We start from the raw sequence: 19372 nt of genomic DNA, 5'->3' as shown, positions 1-19372 counted from the left end.
TCATTACTCAGTTTGGTATTTGGTGAGAGTATATGAATGGAAATTTGAGAGCTGGTAACTGTTCACGTCCTTTTTTAGGTGGATACAGTGAAACGCTTGTTGATTAAGAAGTTGCCTCCAGTTCTTGCGATCCAGTTGAAACGATTTGATTATGACTGGGAAAGGGAATGTGCAATCAAATTCAATGATTATTTTGAATTTCCACGAGAACTGGACATGGAGCCTTACACAGTGGCAGGTGTAGCAAAATTGGAAGGGGATGATGTGAATCCTGAAAATCAGATAATACAAAATGAGCAGTCAGAAAATGAACACTCTGGGAGCACAAAATACAGACTTGTGGGCGTACTTGTGCACAGCGGCCAGGCCAGCGGCGGACATTACTACTCTTACATTATCCAGAGGAACGGTGGAGATGGTGAGAAGAACCGGTGGTACAAATTTGATGATGGAGACGTGACAGAGTGTAAAATGGATGATGACGAAGAGATGAAAAATCAGTGTTTTGGGGGAGAGTACATGGGCGAAGTGTTCGATCACATGATGAAGCGGATGTCCTACAGGCGCCAGAAGAGGTGGTGGAATGCTTACATTCTTTTTTATGAACGCATGGACACGATAGACAAAGACAATGAACTAATAAAATATATTTCAGAAATCGCTATCACCACTAAACCCCACCAGATTAAAATGCCCTCGGCCATCGAGCGAAGCGTGCGCAAGCAGAACGTGCAGTTCATGCACAATCGGATGCAGTACAGCCTGGAATATTTCCAATTCATAAAGAAGTTGCTTACTTGTAATAGTGTCTACCTAAACCCTCCTCCAGGTTAGTATGGGAGTGTGATAATTATGGATTCATTTTTTACAAGAAGAGTTTTGGTTTGTGTGGCCGAGGATTTATCTAGCCAGTGAAAATTTGGTGTGTCCTGCTTTGAATACTCCTGTCCTTCTGCAGTTGAACACCTTCTTGTTGAATGGTTCATCAGTGGTAACTTGCTAGAATATTTAGCAAAAAATACTTTGATAAACTATCAGCTATTACTCAGTTGCTGTACTAAATCAAGTTAAAATACTCAAGTTTGAGGGCTCTTTTGTTGAAAACAGTTCTCAAAGGTGAGATGCTGAATTTGTAAAAGACATATGTTAGCCTCCAGGTGCCTGTATTAAAGCTTACATTTTCAAATGATACATTATAGAAGCTAGGGGCTATTTTAATCAAGTTTCTTCTAAAATTGGAGCACCATATCAGACAAAACAGTAATCTGAAATCAATTAAATTATTAAAAATTGCTTTTACTTTGTCTACATGTGAGTATTCTGATTTTTCTTTAGGACAAGATCATCTGTTGCCTGAAGCAGAAGAAATAACTATGATTAGTATTCAGCTTGCTGCTAGATTTCTCTTCACCACAGGATTTCATACAAAGAAAATAGTCCGTGGCCCTGCTAGTGATTGGTATTTTGTCTTTTAACAACAATTGCAATTTTGGAAGTTTGATGTCTGTTAAAAGATCCCATTTAGTTACATGGTGAAGCTGCATGTGAAAAGGGGGGAAAATTTGAATAGAAAGTACTGGGAAGAATTTGAGCCTTAAAATATCCTGCTGATCTGAATAGTTTCAAATTTCATTTTCAAAAAGAGCTCAATTCTTTTTGAAATTCTTAAATTCTTAAATCTCATGTTTGAAAATGAAATGCTCTATCTTTTAAAAAGAATAAAGGAATGGAAGCTGTCACTAGCACAGAACTAACAGGTTATGTTTTCTGACAAATGCAGGATGTTTTTTACATTGTTTTAGTAATTTTAAACAAAGCTCTTTACAAGCCATTGTTGCAGCTTATATTTGAATTCTGTTGTGAAACATGTATAATAGTCTTTGAGACATTGTTGGCAGAGTACTTTATGTACATTGCTATGGGGCCTGTAATTCAAATCCACACTGTGACAAACAGTGCCATCTTACTCGTTTTAGTCCTTCAGCTGGGTTATTCTCTGCTGGGGAGAGGAGTGGGGATTGCTGCTGGTCAGATTGGAGAGAAAATCTGGTATTCATGGCCAGTAGTTTACCAGGTATTAGTAAGTAGCTGTGTAATAATGGCAAATTCATACCCCCAGCAACAACTTCCAGAGTAGCTTAAGTTACTCCTTTTAATTTAAGAGATCAAGAAGAGTTCAAATATTCCTGCTGAAAGGACAGAGTAATGCAAGGCCCTCTCTGAAACAGATATTTTAGTCTTTGGGTATTGATTTTTCGTTTTGTGAGGTTTTTTAAGGTCTCTAAATGAGACTATAAATTCTTGTTAGGCTACATATTTAGTTGTGTGTTGTACATTTAATCCACCTGTGTTCTCTGCTGCTCACCCTCTCCCCCAGTTCCAGTACAGAGACAGTGATGGCTGCCAACACAGGACCTGCTTTGAGGAGTAGTTAGGGGGTGTAATGCTGTCTTAATTCTTATAGGTGATAGAAGTAAAATTAGGTTAGGTTTTTATTTGAAGTTAGGTTTTCAGTTGAAGGGTATCTTCTTTTTCTGATTGCTCATAAGAGTATCACTATAGAACTACAAAGTATCTAATTAGAATCATTTTGTGAACAAAAATGATTGGGTATCACCTTTAACCCATATTTTCTTCAAACTCTGCCAAAGAACATGTCTACCAAATTCACTCATGTCTGCATTTGCTCATAACTGTGCCATCTCCTGTTGCAGGTATGATGCCCTGTGCATCCTGCTCCGTCACAGCAAGAATGTACGTTTTTGGTTTGCACACAACGTCCTTTTTAATGTTTCAAACCGCTTCTCTGAGTATCTCCTGGAATGCCCCAGTGCAGAAGTGAGGGGTGCATTTGCAAAACTTATAGTATTTATTGCACATTTTTCATTGCAAGACGGACCATGTCAATCACCTTTTGCCTCTCCTGGACCTTCCAGTCAGGTATTTAATTTTCTAATGAAAAGCTTTTGAAATTTATTCTTACTTCTTCATTATAAGCACTTAATGTAAAGTAAACTCTGGACTTTGCACTACTGAACAGGATGTAACTCAACCAGTTAGAGTTGCTGTCAGAGGGTTCAGTTTCCCCTCATTTGTAAATCTCTGTGAAGGCTCAGTGAGACCTTTGAGCTGGGAGTGTGAAATCTGCAAAAAAAAAAAAAAAAGCAGTGGTTATTTTAGTCAAGTAGTGTCTAGGGAAGCGAACCCTTGTTTTTATTTAGAACTGTAAAACAAACAAACCCCCACAAACAAACACACTAACCTGAAAACCTGCAGGAGTTCCCTAAGTTTTAGTCCCATGTATCTTGCAACAGTGAAATTGTTAAAAATTGTAACTTAGTTTAGGAGTAGACAGTGAATTGCCTGATTTCACACTCAAACAACAACAAAAAAAAAGCCTACATCTTATTGTGATACTTGTGATAACAATGTTAAAAAGATCAACTTTTTTGAGCCTTTGCTTTGTCATGTTTTAATGTCTCTTTTTTCTTACATGATCCCATTTACCTTCCCAGAATGTTTTCACTGCTGTGTCCAGCAAAAGAATTTGTTAAGAATTTAGTTGAAGCTCCATAAGCTTAGGAAGTGTTCTGTGTTGTGAGGTATTTGAGATATACCTGAAGAGGTAATTGGGTTGTCTTAGTCTACAAAGTTAATGGTGGAATTGCATGTGTGTTTCTTGAGTATTTAGGCCTATCTGCTATTGGAAAAAAAGCCCAGTTAAAAGTTTCTGTGGCTATAATTTCATGGACTTACACAGTATTGAGTGATGGGAGTCTTATTGGGTCTGTCTGTGTCTTTTTGTCTGAGACACTCAGGACTGACCAGGTGCTGCCACTTTGGAGCTTGTATAAATCCCATACCTTGTAACCAGTTCTGTTCTCTGTCATAGTAAAAAGTAGAAACTAAATCAAGACATGATAGATTCAGCCACTAACAGCAGAACTTGTTTCTTTCTGTAGGCTTATGATAACTTAAGTTTAAGTGATCACTTACTGAGGGCGGTACTGAATCTTCTGAGAAGGGAGGTATCTGAGCACGGGCGCCACTTGCAGCAGTATTTCAATCTGTTTGTGATGTATGCCAATCTAGGTAAGCAAATTGCTTTTACTGCCAACACTGTAATAAACTGGGGCTTTATTGATGATCCAGTTACAGAGATAACAGCAGGAGGATCCAGTTTTCCATCCTTAGGCAGATTGTTATAGTTATGTGTCATATAAATGCTCCCTAGCATCTGTGTTCCCCCTCTTTGGAGTTTGGGGCTTCAGTCTCCCTGTCATCCATGGAAGATAAACATGAGAAGCTTGGAGCTGTAAAACAGTGTCCTACTGAGAGAGGGTGGGGGTGAAACTTTATAAAATACTTGACTGTTGCTGTTTATCAGCTCATGCAGGAAGTAGACAATTTTAAAGGAATTTAATTTCCTATCTCTAAAATTAATCTAGACAATTGTGTTAATTTAATTACAGCTGTAATGTCTGTTGCTTTCATATACTTTGCCTAGCAAAGCATTCTCTGTCTGGCAGGTTTGTGTCATGACACCAGAGTAGAATTAGTGTCATGGCAGAGAAGAGAGATGCAGTTCTTGTGCTCCAACTTCTCTTTTCTTCTTCACTAGCTTTTCATAGTCAGTGCAGTTCAGGCCTCTGAGTGCTCTCCTACTCAGAGGCCAGATAGGAAAATATAATTTTATTTGTGAGTCTGATCATTACCTTGATCTACCCTGCAGAGATAAACCTGGAAATACTAATACAATAAGCAGTTGTCCTTGTCTCATTACTGTTACCTGAAGGCTTCTGTATGAGTGTAGAGTCCATTCAGCAAAAACCACAATAACATCATTCCTGCATTTTGTGGAAAAGATTAAACTGTCTGACATTTTGAGAAATCAAATAGTAGATTGTTCACATCAGAGCAAGTGAGAGGTCAGTTCTACCAAGAATGCAACTTCAAAACTGTCTAGCATAATCAGAAAAAATGCCATTAAAAAACCACTTACACTCCTCCTTATCAGAAAAATAGAAGGTAAGGCCCAGTTGTATTTCACAATAAGACAGACTTGGAAATGTATGAAAAATCATTACTTTTAAGCAAAATAAGAAACAGAATGCAAGAAGGGATATAGTGAATTTCCTGGTGAGTACTTGTATAGTACGTGCATGGTATTCTTGTAGTAAAGCCAGATGTAAGTTTGGATTTTTTGGTTGGTTGGGGTTTTGGAGCTTTTCTTATTTATTTTGTCACTTAATTTACATTTATTACATCGTGTGGCACAGTTAAAAAATGTCTTAAGTTTGTGATTGATGTATCTAGGACATGATAGAAAAATAAGAAAACACACTCTGGGGGTTGTTTTTCCCTATCCTGGGCCTCACAATAAAAGGATTAATTTATTGTCCAAAAGACTTCTCTGAGGCTTTGCTATTAACACAGATGCTACTTGTGCATTGCTTAAGTGCTAATGAGCACTGTGAAGAAATGGTAGTAATTTACAACTCTCCTTCAATGTGATTTTTCACCTGTATATAATTTTCTTCTTCTACATCTTGATTGATTTGATTATTTTTTCCCCAGAAGGTATAAATGAGGGTTTAATAGAACTCAAGAACTAAAAAGTTACGAGTCATGTAAACTCTTGTTTTTTTTCTTTTAAAAAATTCTAAAAATATTTTCAGTGCCAGAAACAAGATTTTTTTTCCCTTCCCTTCCCCATAAAGGTGTAGCAGAGAAGACACAACTTCTGAAACTAAATGTTCCTGCAACCTTCATGCTTGTGGCTCTGGATGAAGGTCCAGGCCCTCCAATTAAGTACCAGTATGCTGAGCTGGGGAAGCTGTACACCGTGGTGTCACAGCTGATCCGCTGCTGCAACGTCTCATCGCGGATGCAGTCTTCTATCAATGGTACAGTGAATCCTCAGTTTGCTTTAGATCCATTGACTAAACCAGTAAATGTCTTTTTGTGCATGTTTAGCTATTATTTATAAAGTGTATCAGCTGGAAAAATGTTTTCCTTTTATGTTTAGCAGCTCCTTTCAGTTAAAGAAACAAATCTGTTTGTTGTAAGCAAAACTGATTTGTTACACTAAAGAGACCAAAACAGAAATCTGTTCTGTATAAAATGCAGATATTTTGTATTGCTTGGCTTATTCCTTAAAAATATAGGGAAATAATTAGTAAAGTAAGAGGCTGTTCATTACAAAAGAGTAATGCTTTTAGAATAGTTTAAGCCCATTGTCAAGAGTTGTCCAAAGATGTTTTTATCCTGAGTAGGCGATGAAAAATAGACTACAGAAATAATCTGTACAGGAAAAGCACCACAGCAGGTTTTGAGATAACTGATAGTGCTTAGCACTGAAGAGATGTTGCATTGTTTTGGGCAGCTCTTGAATATGATTTGATGCACGTTCACACTCAATACAGCAAACAGCAGCCAGCGCTTCAATTTATAAAAGATAAAGAATCAGTTAGAAATTGATTAACCACAGTGTAAATCATTAACATTTCCAATAGCTGAATAGAGTGCAGTTATTTTTGAGGAATGGTGACAGGATATTGGGCCATGTGGACTTTATAGCCTGTATCTGTACACGTTCTGCTAAGCATATTTTAGACAACCTAATTAGAAATCTGTAGAGAAGCTATTTAATGGGAAACTCATTACAGCTTGATGTGTCAGGCTATAAAGTCAATAGGCTAGACTGTGCTGTAGTGAGATTAATGAACTGAAAATTTTACTGTGCTGTAATAAGCTTCAGAATCATGTGGCAATTTTAGTTGGGTTTTTTTCCAGTGCATTACTGGAAGCTTAGACTGAAAAGGTGTCTACCTCTGAAAAATAGTTGTATATTCAATATATTTATAATATTGTACTAAAAAAGATTATTTATATGAACTTTGACTACTAATTATGATTACTGTTTGCATAATAAAGTTATTTTTTCTTCAGCTTATGAAACTAGAAAAGTTTTCCCTAGTCTTCTGTGCATCTTCAAACAATAACTCAAAACACTGCTAAATTTAGAAACATCAGGAGCAAATCAAAATTCTTTCACTACACAAAATGAAGCTGACTAAATAAGATACGTTAATTACAAAAGCATATTTATTCTCTACACTCCAGAGATTCAAATGGGACTGTTCTAACATGGATACTCCCCTGAACACTTTTGCATTGTCTTGTGAAGTAAACAGACATTGTGTCCTTAAAATATGACTTGGGCTGTGTTACACAAGCAGTGAAGTAGATAAATGCAGGAGATAAGAGGATTTCTCTGAGAAATCTCAGTGAATTCTCCTCTTGCATATGAATATGTCTCCAGCTGTTCTGCTTTGATTGTCACTGCATATTATCAGAGAGGGAGAAGTAGCTCTCTCAGGCAGCAAGTGTCAAGCTTCACAAATATAAAAATTAGTTATTTCTTACTATTTTTTTCAAAGAAAGTCAGCTGTTAAGGTGGGGGGGGGATTGTGTTTTTTCTCCATCTGTGTTTTTGATGAGTTACACCAGTTTGTATTTTTGAGTATCTACACTGAAGGTACCTTCAGCACCTTTTAATCTGTAATAACTGTTTATTCCAGGTAATCCCCCACTTGCCAACCCTTATGGTGATCCTAATTTATCTCAACCTATAATGGCACTTCAGCAGAACGTAGCAGACATTCTGTTTGTGAGAACTAGTTATGTAAAGAAAATTATTGAAGATTGCAGCAACTCTGAAGAGACCATCAAGTTGCTTCGTTTCTGCTGTTGGGAAAATCCTCAGTTCTCTTCCACAGTCCTCAGTGAACTACTTTGGCAGGTAAAAAAAACAAGCTAGGAGAAAGATGGGAATAAAAATAGGAATGATTCTGCATTTATATGTAAGAATGTTATACTAAATACTGAAGGGGTGCTTGATAAATAAATTTCCTCAAGATGGCATCCTCTGTCAGTATTTACAGTCTTAGGTCTGTACATCACACTGGAGCAGTGGGAAGTGCTTTATGAATTTAGGGAAGCACTCAACCGTTAACAAGTCAGGAATGATGTGTTAAGGGTGGAAAGTAGACTGAGGTGGTCTTTGTGTATTTCAAGAGCATCTGCTAAAGCTTTCTGTCATTATCCATAAAAGAAATTCACAGGTGACATGAAAAGTTGGAATCATTTCCTTAGATCTCCCTTGTATTTATTTCAAGTATGTTTGTTAAGTAAGGTTTTTTACAAGTCTGCAGAACATTTTTGGCTTCAGACTCAGCAAAGAATCTTTGATACTGTCTTATATTTCCATTGTAATTTCTGTAAGGTCAGTTACACTTTTCCACTTCAAATTAAATTCTTTACTTCTGTTAGCCCCTCTTTATATTTGCACTTTTTTTTTTTCATGTAACACGACATTTTTCTATGTCCCTTTGTTTGGCACTTGAAAGATTCATAATACAAATAACTTAATTGATATTTTATTAGCCATGTATTTTACATTTTAGGATAACCTGTGAAAACAAGCTTTGTACACATTGCCTAAAAGTGGCAATATCAATGAAAAGTGCCATTTTTAAATTTTTCTTTTCTAAAGGAATTTCTAAGGTACTGTCTTCAGCATATCATGCTTGGGGCTTCAGATCAACTGTGTCAGAAAATCATAGAGACATTTTCTCCTTTACAGAACCTACTGTATTTAAAAACAAATCAAATTAAATTGCAACCTGCAAAATTCCTGACACAACCAACACTTTCTAGAAAAGAAGTATTGTATCTAGAAATACCCTTTGAATTACAGTAAACTTCAAATGAATTGTGTTCTTGTATTTCACTGTGTAAGCTGCCTGCCTCAAGAAATGCTTTTTTGTGTTCTCTGCATTTTCACTTTTTAGGTTGCATATTCATATACATACGAGCTTCGACCTTATTTGGATCTGCTTCTGCAAATCCTGTTAATTGAGGACTCTTGGCAAACTCACAGGTCAGTATTTACCTGTCCTTTTATAATTCAATATTGTTCTGTACATATTGTTTTTCCAGTGGTTCTGTTGCTAATCCAAATAATGCAATTTTTTGTGGTTTTATCTGAAATTTTGAGATAAGTACAATTTTTCATATTCCTTCCTATAGAGAAGTTTGCTATAAAGCCAAGATTTTTCACATACAAGAGATGTGTTGTTTAGGTTAAACTCAGGTTAAACTTCCCTGTGAAGTGCTCAGATTGATTCACAGAAAGGTCCCCTTGGGGTGGGTCAGCAACAGCGTGGGCTTGCTCAGGAGCACATCAGATGTAGGAGTGGTATCAAGACATATGAAGTGTGAATGTGGGAGAAATAATATTTCACATTTATTCACATTATATGGAATTCAGGTACTCTCCATATGATCACGTTTCAAGAGAATTGTAACTCAGCATATTACATATTAATCCAGTTGAAAACCTAATTTTTATGTTTACAGAATAAAGCTTTTGAAAATTATTAAAATTTTTAATTACTCCAAATACTATTTCTGAGAACAGTCAGTTTTTCAGAAGTTTAATTTAAAAGTAGGTGAGATAACACAAATGTCATCAGTGTGCTGCCTGTCAGTGTTTTAAAATGTCACTGTTTCATAACAAGCAGTTTTAGGTAGTATGGGATTTACTGAATCATTTCCAGCTGTGTCTCATAGGACATTTGAAATACTTTCAGTGAGAGCACACTTGCTGGCTATGGGAGTGGACTCCTGTCCTTAGCTGTGGAAGCAGACTGCTCATTTAGAATGTTACCAATTGCCTGGGCTTATTTTAGGAGGGACTCAAAGGAGATGGCTGGTCTGGCTTAACCACACTCCAAAATATAATAACTGAGTTGTAGGGTTTGGTAATTTTCTTTATGGGATTTGCTATGCATATATAATGCAGTTAGCTTATATTATCTTCTTGATAAACAAATAATTCATGAAGTAAGTCCACAGTTTGCTGGAGGATGGGCATTCTTTAATAGATATGAAGTAAAGCAATGGATATTTAGGGTTGAACAGCAGGTGAGGAATCATGGAAGTGGTTGTTGGGGATGATGCTGTATTTGGAATAGTGGGGTATGAACGAGGTGGAATGTTGTAGTTAGTGTGGCTTCCCTAGAGAAGTATATCACTGCATGTCCCATTGCAGTGGCAGGAGTAGCACTGCTCCGTGGAATTGTGTTAGGCTTCCACAGAGGGTATTAAATGGCCAGCTCCAGTCATCCACTCCATGCTGCCACTTCTGGCCATAGCTTGAAGTACTTGTCTCTGCCCTGTTCTTGGTTTTGCTGTGATAATCAGAGAGTTTAATGATCTCATCCAATAAAAAAAACTCCAAAACCCAACAAACAACCACGAAACAGTGAAATTGTCCATTGTAAATGGTATCTTGTAACTGCTGGAAACCGAGTCTCATCTGACCCTGGGCAGTGTCCATCCTCTGGTACTGCAAGATCACTGCTGCTGGCCCTTGGCATCAGACCCACTCTCTTAAATTTCTCTTGATTTGACAGATTCAAGTGCCAAGTTTGGAATGGTGCAGGTGCCATTAAATTAATTTAACTGAGGTAAAGCTCAAGCCTTACAGATGGAGCCTGGGCTGACAGCTGCCAGGGCTGTGAGGAAAAAGGGCAGTTCTTTCCCTGCCATGGGTGTGTAGCTCTGTGAGACACCAGTGTGGGTTCTGTGCCCCCTCTGACTTTTTTTCAAAGCCAAAAGTGTGCCAGTTCTCAGTTTTTGCACAGTTTCAGGGTAGCAAATAATTCCGCCCTGTTAAAGAGCAGAAGACACAAAAACTGGGCTTAGTTCCAGGGGATGCCCAAGTCCCTTATCCCATGCACAGATATGTACCACTCATTCCCCTTCAGAGGAGCTGCATGTAAAGAGTGTCTTTGACAAGCATAACTGAGTTTAAGTAACCATTCTGTTGAGGATTTAACTGTTCCAATTCTGTAAGGACCTACTGGGTTAATAAGGCTGATTTGTAAATGCAGTAGATACTTTAGCAATAAAATTGAACTGTTAAAGTTGATTACTGTGACTAGAATTAATCATAATTACATTTTTTATATATCTAGCTCAGTTATATTTTTAGTATGTTTGGTAATTTTTAAACTAAGTTATATATATGACATGCCAGGTTAATTTTCTGATTTTTAAAAAACCCTCTTGACTAACACCAGAAGTCATAACATAACTGTCCCTTTTGTAATTATATTGTATATAGAGCCTTAATTCAAATGCTAAAACTCTGTAATACTGAAAGTTTTGTCATTGTTTTGGTTTGTTTTTTTCTAGGATTCACAATGCACTTAAGGGAATCCCAGATGACAGGGATGGACTCTTTGACACCATTCAGCGCTCGAAGAATCATTATCAGAAAAGAGCTTACCAGTGTATAAAGTGCATGGTAGCTCTCTTCAGCAACTGCCCTGTAGCTTACCAGATCCTTCAGGTGATACCTTTTATTCTGTTTCTTGCTGGTTCTTTCCCCATTTCTGTGTTGAAAAAAACCCCAAACAAACCCCACCATTATTCCGTTTTTAACACCTCAATTAAATTACAACTTCCAGGGACAACTCATTTGAACCTCCTGTATGAGAAGGTCATTATAAGGGATTGAAAACAATCTGGTTAAATTCACACTAATTTGCAGCTGTGATACTGCTGCAAATCTGCAGACTTCATTTCAAATTTAAAGTTTTCTTTGGAGAAAAAAGGATATTTGTTACTCCTTTAAACAGCAGTAGATAGGTTGGTGGTTTCTGACAGCTTATGTTTAGGAAAGGAAAAATGCTTCTGTTTTCAAGAACACAGGAAATAATTGTGACTTGTTCATTTTCCACCTGCAGAGCAATGGAGATTTGAAGAGAAAATGGACCTGGGCAGTGGAATGGCTTGGAGACGAGCTGGAGCGTAGACCATACACTGGCAATCCCCAATACACCTACAATAATTGGTCTCCACCAATACAGAGCAATGAAACATCAAATGGCTACTTCCTAGAGAGGTCACACAGTGCTAGAATGACTCTTGCAAAGGCTTGTGAACTCTGCCCAGAGGAGGTAAAGAATTAATTTGACTTTCAATTTAAAAAAAGAGTAAAGTGCTTCTGTAAATAATTGACCTTAGCAACAGTCTCCACTCATTTAAGAAGTAACACATTTCATATGTACTTATAAGTATGGATTTATGTTTTTATTTTTCAGTTTTTATTACTATGCCTGTGGACATCTGTCACTTAGAGAATTAGCCATATAAAATTGAAATTGACCATTTGAAGTAGGTTATGAGTGGGTCTGTATTTCCAGTAATACATTGATAGAAGGAATTTTCATTTATTACAATACAAGCTATAGGTGACAGAGTGGGGTGGAATTTTTCTCTGAATGTCTAAAACGTGACTCTAGCATGTCTGAAACAAAATTTGCACATAGGATTGGTTTGGGCTAGAATAATTGTAATATGTTTTTAAGAAGTAAATTAAATGGGCTGTTTCAAACTTTAGGAACCAGATGATCCTGATGCCCCAGATGAACATGAGTCTTCTCCACCTGAAGATGCCCCACTGTATCCCCATTCACCTGGTTCCCAGTATCAACAGGTAAAAGCTCTGAGTTGAACTATTTATTCAGAGTTTCAGGTTTGCTTTTTTTAGCATTTATAGTGGCTTAAATGATAGGCATTTAGCCAGAAGCATGTTATTGTCAAATACCGTGTTTGGAAGAATAAAGGTACAGCTCCATTTCACCAGGAGCAGTTTCACCATCAGAGCTTCAGGTGGGAATTTTATCAGATCATGGATTAATCATCCACAGAAAGAGCAGAGAGATTGATGTAATCACAGCCTAGTGCATACTCAATTTGATTCTGTTGTTTTTATTGACATTGATAATATTTCGTGAGCTGCTTTCTTGTTTTCAAATATAAGATCAAGTCTCAAGGCCTGAATTTGGATAAGTGGAAGGCTTTTGGAAAAAAGCAGATGGCTTTGTGGCCATGTAACTCGTGCTATGAACAGTGATCTCTAAATTTTAAGAACTATAAAATCCAAATCTGTTTTTATGTTAAATGGCTGCTTTGTTAATACTTTCCAGTGGAAAGCCAGATCTGGAAGAAATCATAAACAGGGTCTTCTTATAGAATTGACTAAATTATTGGATCCCTCACTTAGTTGCCATATTTTGTTCCAATTCATTTTGTATATTCCAAATCTGCTAATTTAATTTCCTTTCCTGCCCAAATCCATTTTCCCCTCCATCTTGCTTTCCTTACTTGATGTTCTCAGCAGAGCAGTTGGTAAGTCATGCAGATTTTCCCACTCCTTCCTGAGCTCCCGAGTTCAGACACATTCCGTAACCTCACCATTGCCCTTGTCGTGTGTTCACTTTCTTGCAAGAGATAGCATTTCTCACTAACACACACCCAATCCTCAAACTCTTGGTTTCTCCACAACTCTGCAAAACAGTAGATAAATGAGGTGGTTTTGTTTGCCAGATCTGTGTGTGACTTCTTAAATTGGGGCAGAGCATTTGTAGAAAACTGCTGGTCTAGATTTCATTCAGTTCTGTAACACTGAGGTTTCCCCCTTAAAAATTGAAGTATGCTGCATAAACATAGGTTTGCTTTTTCCATTGTTTTAGGGAAAAAAGTCAAGCTGGTTGAATCTGTTAATAAAATATGTGTACAGTGTAATGTGGCAGCACATAGGCAACCTCTCTTGGTCTCCTTTTTTCCTTTCTTGCTGCTTTTGCTTTGCATGTAACTGTTTGTGATTCAAAAGCTGAGATTACTGTTTCAACTGATCTTTTATCTTTACAAGTTAAAAGTTTGTTTCCCTTTTGTGTAAATTGGCCAGGTACGTGAAAGGTGTGACTCAGAGGAATGAAGCAGCTGGGATGTGTGTTCATACCATATCGGTACACAAGAAGTTGGTGTGCTTGAGGACACTTGCCAGTGGTCTGAGTGGAAAGGGGGAAAGCAGGGAGTCAGGAGACAGCCCACAGGGTTAAATCCCTTTGAAATGTGTGTGCTTTGTTGCAGAATAACCACGTGCATGGACAGCCATATACGGGCCCGGCAGCACATCATATGAACAACCCTCAGCGAACTGGCCAACGAGCACAAGAAAACTACGAAGGCAGTGAAGAAGTTTCCCCGCCTCAGACAAAAGATTAGTGAAATGCACATAATCAATTAACTTGCTCCATCAAGACTGTGCACCCAGGCCTTACAGTCCAACTTTTCTCTGTGTCTGGCTAATATTTAAAACTAGAAAAACTATTCCTAATCAACATGGAGTGGAGAGTCTATTCACTGTCTTATCTGCAGAAAATTGCTGTCAATATATAACCCGCCTGCAGTGGAAAGTGTATAGTGTTTTGTAATAAATGGCCTGATGCTAATGTGTAAATGGCAAAGGTGTATATAGTATATTAATGTTTGACTGTTAATTCTTGAGCAAGAAACATTTTTTTTTGTCTTGATGAGACTCACAGATCTACAAAAACAAAAAAATAATTTCTTGATATATCTGCTGCGCTCTGCAACCAGTGTTGCCTGCCTCATGGCAGTTGGATCAACTCCTTTACAAAAAAGCCTATCCATGTCAACCACAAAAATAGTTTCATGTTAATTCTTTGCCACTGGAGTCGATTTTACTATGAGCAACGTAATGGCTGGTAACCTTTTAATTATTTGGTTGATGTGGAAAATTGGTGATGTAACATTGTTTCTAGATCTTTTTTCATTGCCTTTTTCATTCTGGTATTAGGTTAATCACTTTGAAGCTATAGTTATGCTGTAACATTTAGCATGGCTTCACACCAAGTTAGTGTAGCCAATGAGGGAAAAAAAAAAAAAAAAAACAAGCGTGACAGCAGTTGTCCCAATGTGACAACTGTATTGCTCAGAACTTTTTCTTCTTACACCTAGACTATAAAATGGGGAGGGAAAATGTGACAAACAAGTGGTTTTCAGTTTCACATATGTTCCTCACATCTGATGTTTGACAGTTCTCTCTCTGGGTGGGATAAAGAACACTTAGTTTTCAGTAATAGGAATTTAAAAGATTTAAAACAAATATGCAAAAATTTGCTATGCCAGGATGCCTGGAGCATAATAGACTGTATTTGGTGTGCTTGTTTTGTTTCTTTGGTAGAGCTTATTAGATAAACTTCTAACACTTTCCTTCTACTGCATCCCAGTGAAGTGGAAGTCAACAAAATCACAGAGTACTTGTGAGTGCCACTGCACCAAGTTAACTTGCTGGTTTTCTGCTCGTTCACAGTTCTACTTGAAAGCGAGAATTGTCTTAGCTCTTTATCCATTATACAGAAAATCTTAACATTAGAAGCAGGGTTTAAATATAAAAGAAACTACTGGTTAGTCAAATACAATTCTGAGGTATCTCTATTCCAGAATAAACATTTGTTTAAAGACTTAAAGAAACGCATCAGTAAATACTGTATTTAAATGAGAATTGGTAACTTGAATGTGTGTAATTTTTTTGGAACCTGTCTAAAAACCAAATACCCCTGCAAAACAGATACAGCCCACCCTATACTATTTAAATATTTTGCTGTTTTATTTTATAGAAATTATTTTGCTGAATTCACAAATAGAATTTGATTTAAGAAGAATGTTTTGTCCTGTGGTGTGTGTTGTTTTTTGGGGTTTTGTTTTTTAATGGACTGCACAGAAAGGTGAGTTCTGTGCAGTGGCACTATGCTGAATTCTGGAACAACAGTCACATTGAGATTCTGTGCACAAAAAAAAAAAAAAAAAATTGGCCCTCAAGAATAAAATAATCAGGACAATTACACTGTAAAAGTTTCTTAATGTGATTTATCTTGTACTTTTTGTATGTTTTTATATATACATATATATATTTAAGAGCACAAGCTTGATGGTGTTTTTTACAAATGAGTTGATAGAAACAAAGCTGCTTATCAAATTAAAGGTCTGTAGTTTTGAAATGAACAATGGAAAATTCAGTCCAAGTGCATTCTTAGGCATTTAGTGTAACAAGGGAGAGACACAGAAGATTTTTGAATATTCTGTGTAGCGATGATCACTTTTATGCTTCCATGTTTTTCCTAGTGCTCAAGTTAATTCAGATTTTCTTCATAGTTTTTTAGTAATACCATTTTACCTGGATTTAGTAAATTTGGATAACGTGTTCCCCTTTATGTTTGGGGATGCTTGTTGGAGGTTTTAACTACAAAAATTCTACCCTGAGTTCTCAAGTTGAAATATTTATTTGGACCAGTAATTGTTAAACAGGCTATCTCAGAGGCGATTATTACATATTTTGTACTATATAGGTAAAATATATAATGTGCTAGTTCAGCCTTGCCAAATGTGTTTGCTTTTAATAGTGCAATGATTGTAGAGACATGTCAAACCTGTGACACTTTAAGGCTGTGGCTTTCTCCAGCCATACCCAGCCCTGCCCCAGAATTGGGAATGGCTGCAGTGGCAGTTATTTTCCAGGCAGCAAACTGAGGATTTTGTGCATCTTTGTGACATGAAGAAGGATAAACCCATATTGTTTGCTGCAGCTGTTGCTTTTTTAACAGGCAGCTCCAGTGTAAGGTGCAATGTTTTCTTCACTCTGGGCAAAACCATTTTGAATTGTACTTCTTAACAAATACTGTACAAGCAAAAAGTCTGATATGCACGTTTCTGTCGCAGCATTTTGGCAGGTGACTCCAGGCGCTGCACCTGGCGATACCTCCTTGGTGATGGCACACTCTAAAGCAGTACCCCTCAAAGTGCCTAAAGATTCCATTCCCCCATCACTGATTTCAGTCCTGTTTTCTGTTTAGAACAGTTTCTAGGGAATCTCTGGTCTTCCATAAAATGAGCCAATAAATAGTAAAGCAATTCCTCGTGTTCCTGGCGGTGTAACATGGAATACATAGAAATTGAAAATCCATGGGTGATGTTGAGTCAGGGTTAGTGTGTAGTTTGACCTTGGGGGAAATCCATAACCTTACTGAGCAGAATTTCTCCATCTTGTACATTTGGATTGTGGTTGTTTAGTGACTAAATTCAGCTTTTAACACTTGCTACTGTCAGTGTTAAAAATAGTACAGCCATATATAAAAAGAATTCAGTCACTGTTTGTGTATCAGTAAATGTACTCTCTTTTGGTCACAGAGTTGGTCACCTGCACCTATGTTACCCCTTTGACAAGAAGGAGATGGCTCAGGGTTCTCTCAAAGCTTGTTTGTCCTGCAGGACCCAAACTTGTGGGAATGGACAAGCAGAACAGGACTCTGCTTGACTTGGAATTTTTCACATTATTTTCCCAGCTGACTAGAAGCTCTGAAAATTTGAGTTCTCTGTTTTTCAAGCTTGTGTATCTTGCTGAAATTGAGCCAGAAAGAAATGAAATTCCCCCATTGACATTTCTTTTTTTATCTTTCTGAATGAAACTTTAGACAACATGAGAGATTTGTGTTATCATATTTGCTATTATGCCTTCTCAGCCACTCTGTTGTGCCTAGCTTGTGTGTTTTAGCATATGTATCATGAAAAAGCACTTACAGTTCCAAAACTTCCTGTATATTTCCTGAGATCCAGGAGAGAATGAGATTAGCCATTCTGCCAAAGCTAAAATGGGCAAAAATTGGCTGCTGTAGCAATTTACTTCATTTTTGATTTCAATAAATTTTGTCTACCTCTTAAGTCTTTTGCCAGAAATGAATAGGCTGATGAGCTGTGTCAGGGCAAAGTGGCTCCATGTTTTTGTTGGTGTGAGTTCCAGTTACTGGGCATTGCAGGGAAGCTTTCAGTGCAATGAATTTAACTAAAAATTAAGATTGACTGTATAAATTAGGAGGAAGAAGTGGCCTGATGGGGAATTTGCAGAGTAACCAATTAAGTATTTAAATATCTTAGTTAAACCTCGTGAGCCCACACTTTCAAATCCACATTGAAAGCAAATTCTCTCCCCCATGAGAAAAGACACACAATTATTTTTGGGAGGATGAGATGCTGATGCCAACCTCACATTTCTTAGGACAGGTGTGGGAGCTTCCCATTTGTGGCTCTGCTCCAGCACAGCATAATCAGGACCACAGTGATTTTGGCTCTCTGTCTTCTTACTTTTCATGCCCTCCATCATGTTCATGGTACCACTTTCCCACAGCCATGAGGTTTGGGAGTGAAGTTGCACCTGCCTTGCCTAGAGCCAGGCAGAAGAGGCTTTCTGGGAGCAGTAGGAAGTGTCTTGTACAAACCAGGAGCTGCACTCTGCTGCTGCAGTGGCAGGAGGCAAAGTGGAGGGATCCCAGCTGCTTCCTGCTGCAGGATTCCTGCTCTCCTTGCAGGTGTCTGGTGGGGCAGGTGACTCCAAACCGCTCTTTAAGCTCTGAATTGTCTCCTGGCTGGCAGCTGGGCTCACAGTGAGCTGTGTGTGCCCTCTGTGCCATGCCAGGCTTCCCTGTCCCTGCCTGCCAGTGGGGTTGCCATGTCAGCACAGGCATTTGGCTGACACTTGCCCTCCAATCCAGACTGGAGGAAGGGCTTTAACCCAGCCTGAGCACTGTCACTTTTCACACTGGAAATTCCTAAGGCTCTTACCACAAATTTCCTTTTATTTCTAAGGGATAAAAGTCTCCCCTGGGCTTTAAGTGTCCAGAAACCATTCCTGTATCATTTATTCACAAGAGCAAGTGCACAGCCCCATCCCTGCAGTGTCTGTCAGGGGTAGGCTGTGTCTGGAAGTGTGCTGACAAGAGATTCCAGCCATTAAATTCAGACATCCCCATCCTGCACTCTGATTTTCTAATGCAAGTTGTGGTGAATCCATGGATTTCAGCATCATTTATGCCAGTTCAGTTGATTTCAGCACTGTAAGAGTGGAAGCTGGTGATATGTTGGGGTCAGGCCAGCTCAGTCAGTGGGTGGCACAGAAGACAGAGCTCTTGTTTGCAGAGAAATCAGAACAAGCATGAGGGAACCAGTTTCTGAAGGAGAAAAATACTCCTGAATAAGGGCTAACTTTTAATCAGATTTTTAAATACCCAACTCCGTATTTTTTAGCTTTAGAACTCCTTGAAGCCACTTTTTGATAATAAAACTGACCTACAGGCTGTTTCCTTGGAACAATTTAATAAAGCCTTAAATCATAGCAGCACAATTCTGAAATGACAGGGTCATTGTTCAGTGGTCAAAATAATGTACAAAAAAAGTCTTCTAGTTTTTAACCATTAGATAACCTTGAGTAAAGAAATAAGAGGAAAAAGGTTCCATGACTTCATCCACAATCTGACCATAGCAAAACATCCAGTGCAGGAAAAAAGATCATTCCCTTCCCTGTTTCTATAGTATTCAAAGTATCTGATCATGTTAAATTTTGTTCTTAATTTGCAACTGCTGTTCCAGTAAGTTGGTG

General features: G+C 37.8%; 1 protein-coding gene across 3 annotated transcripts in view; it reads left to right on the top strand.

The window, feature by feature from the left end:
* USP9X (ubiquitin specific peptidase 9 X-linked) overlaps window positions 1–15608 on the top strand; it is a 96745-nt gene extending 81137 nt beyond the window's left edge. For all 3 annotated transcript variants that reach the window (XM_036386686.2, XM_036386677.2, XM_036386669.2), the window contains 11 exons: window positions 79–829; window positions 1336–1459; window positions 2715–2940; window positions 3963–4092; window positions 5721–5906; window positions 7584–7804; window positions 8856–8944; window positions 11266–11422; window positions 11820–12032; window positions 12476–12571; window positions 14011–15608. In XM_036386686.2, the coding sequence (XP_036242579.1) occupies window positions 79–829; window positions 1336–1459; window positions 2715–2940; window positions 3963–4092; window positions 5721–5906; window positions 7584–7804; window positions 8856–8944; window positions 11266–11422; window positions 11820–12032; window positions 12476–12571; window positions 14011–14145 (2328 nt within the window). In that variant the 3' untranslated portion in view covers window positions 14146–15608. The remainder of the gene's footprint in view (window positions 1–78; window positions 830–1335; window positions 1460–2714; window positions 2941–3962; window positions 4093–5720; window positions 5907–7583; window positions 7805–8855; window positions 8945–11265; window positions 11423–11819; window positions 12033–12475; window positions 12572–14010) is intronic.
* The last annotated feature ends 3764 nt before the right edge of the window (window positions 15609–19372 follow it).

This window comes from Molothrus ater, chromosome 2 (genome assembly GCF_012460135.2).
Source record: "Molothrus ater isolate BHLD 08-10-18 breed brown headed cowbird chromosome 2, BPBGC_Mater_1.1, whole genome shotgun sequence".
Lineage (NCBI taxonomy): Eukaryota > Metazoa > Chordata > Aves > Passeriformes > Icteridae > Molothrus > Molothrus ater.
The sequence above is the reverse complement of the archived record's forward strand: the minus strand, read 5'-3'. Positions and strand labels throughout refer to the sequence as shown.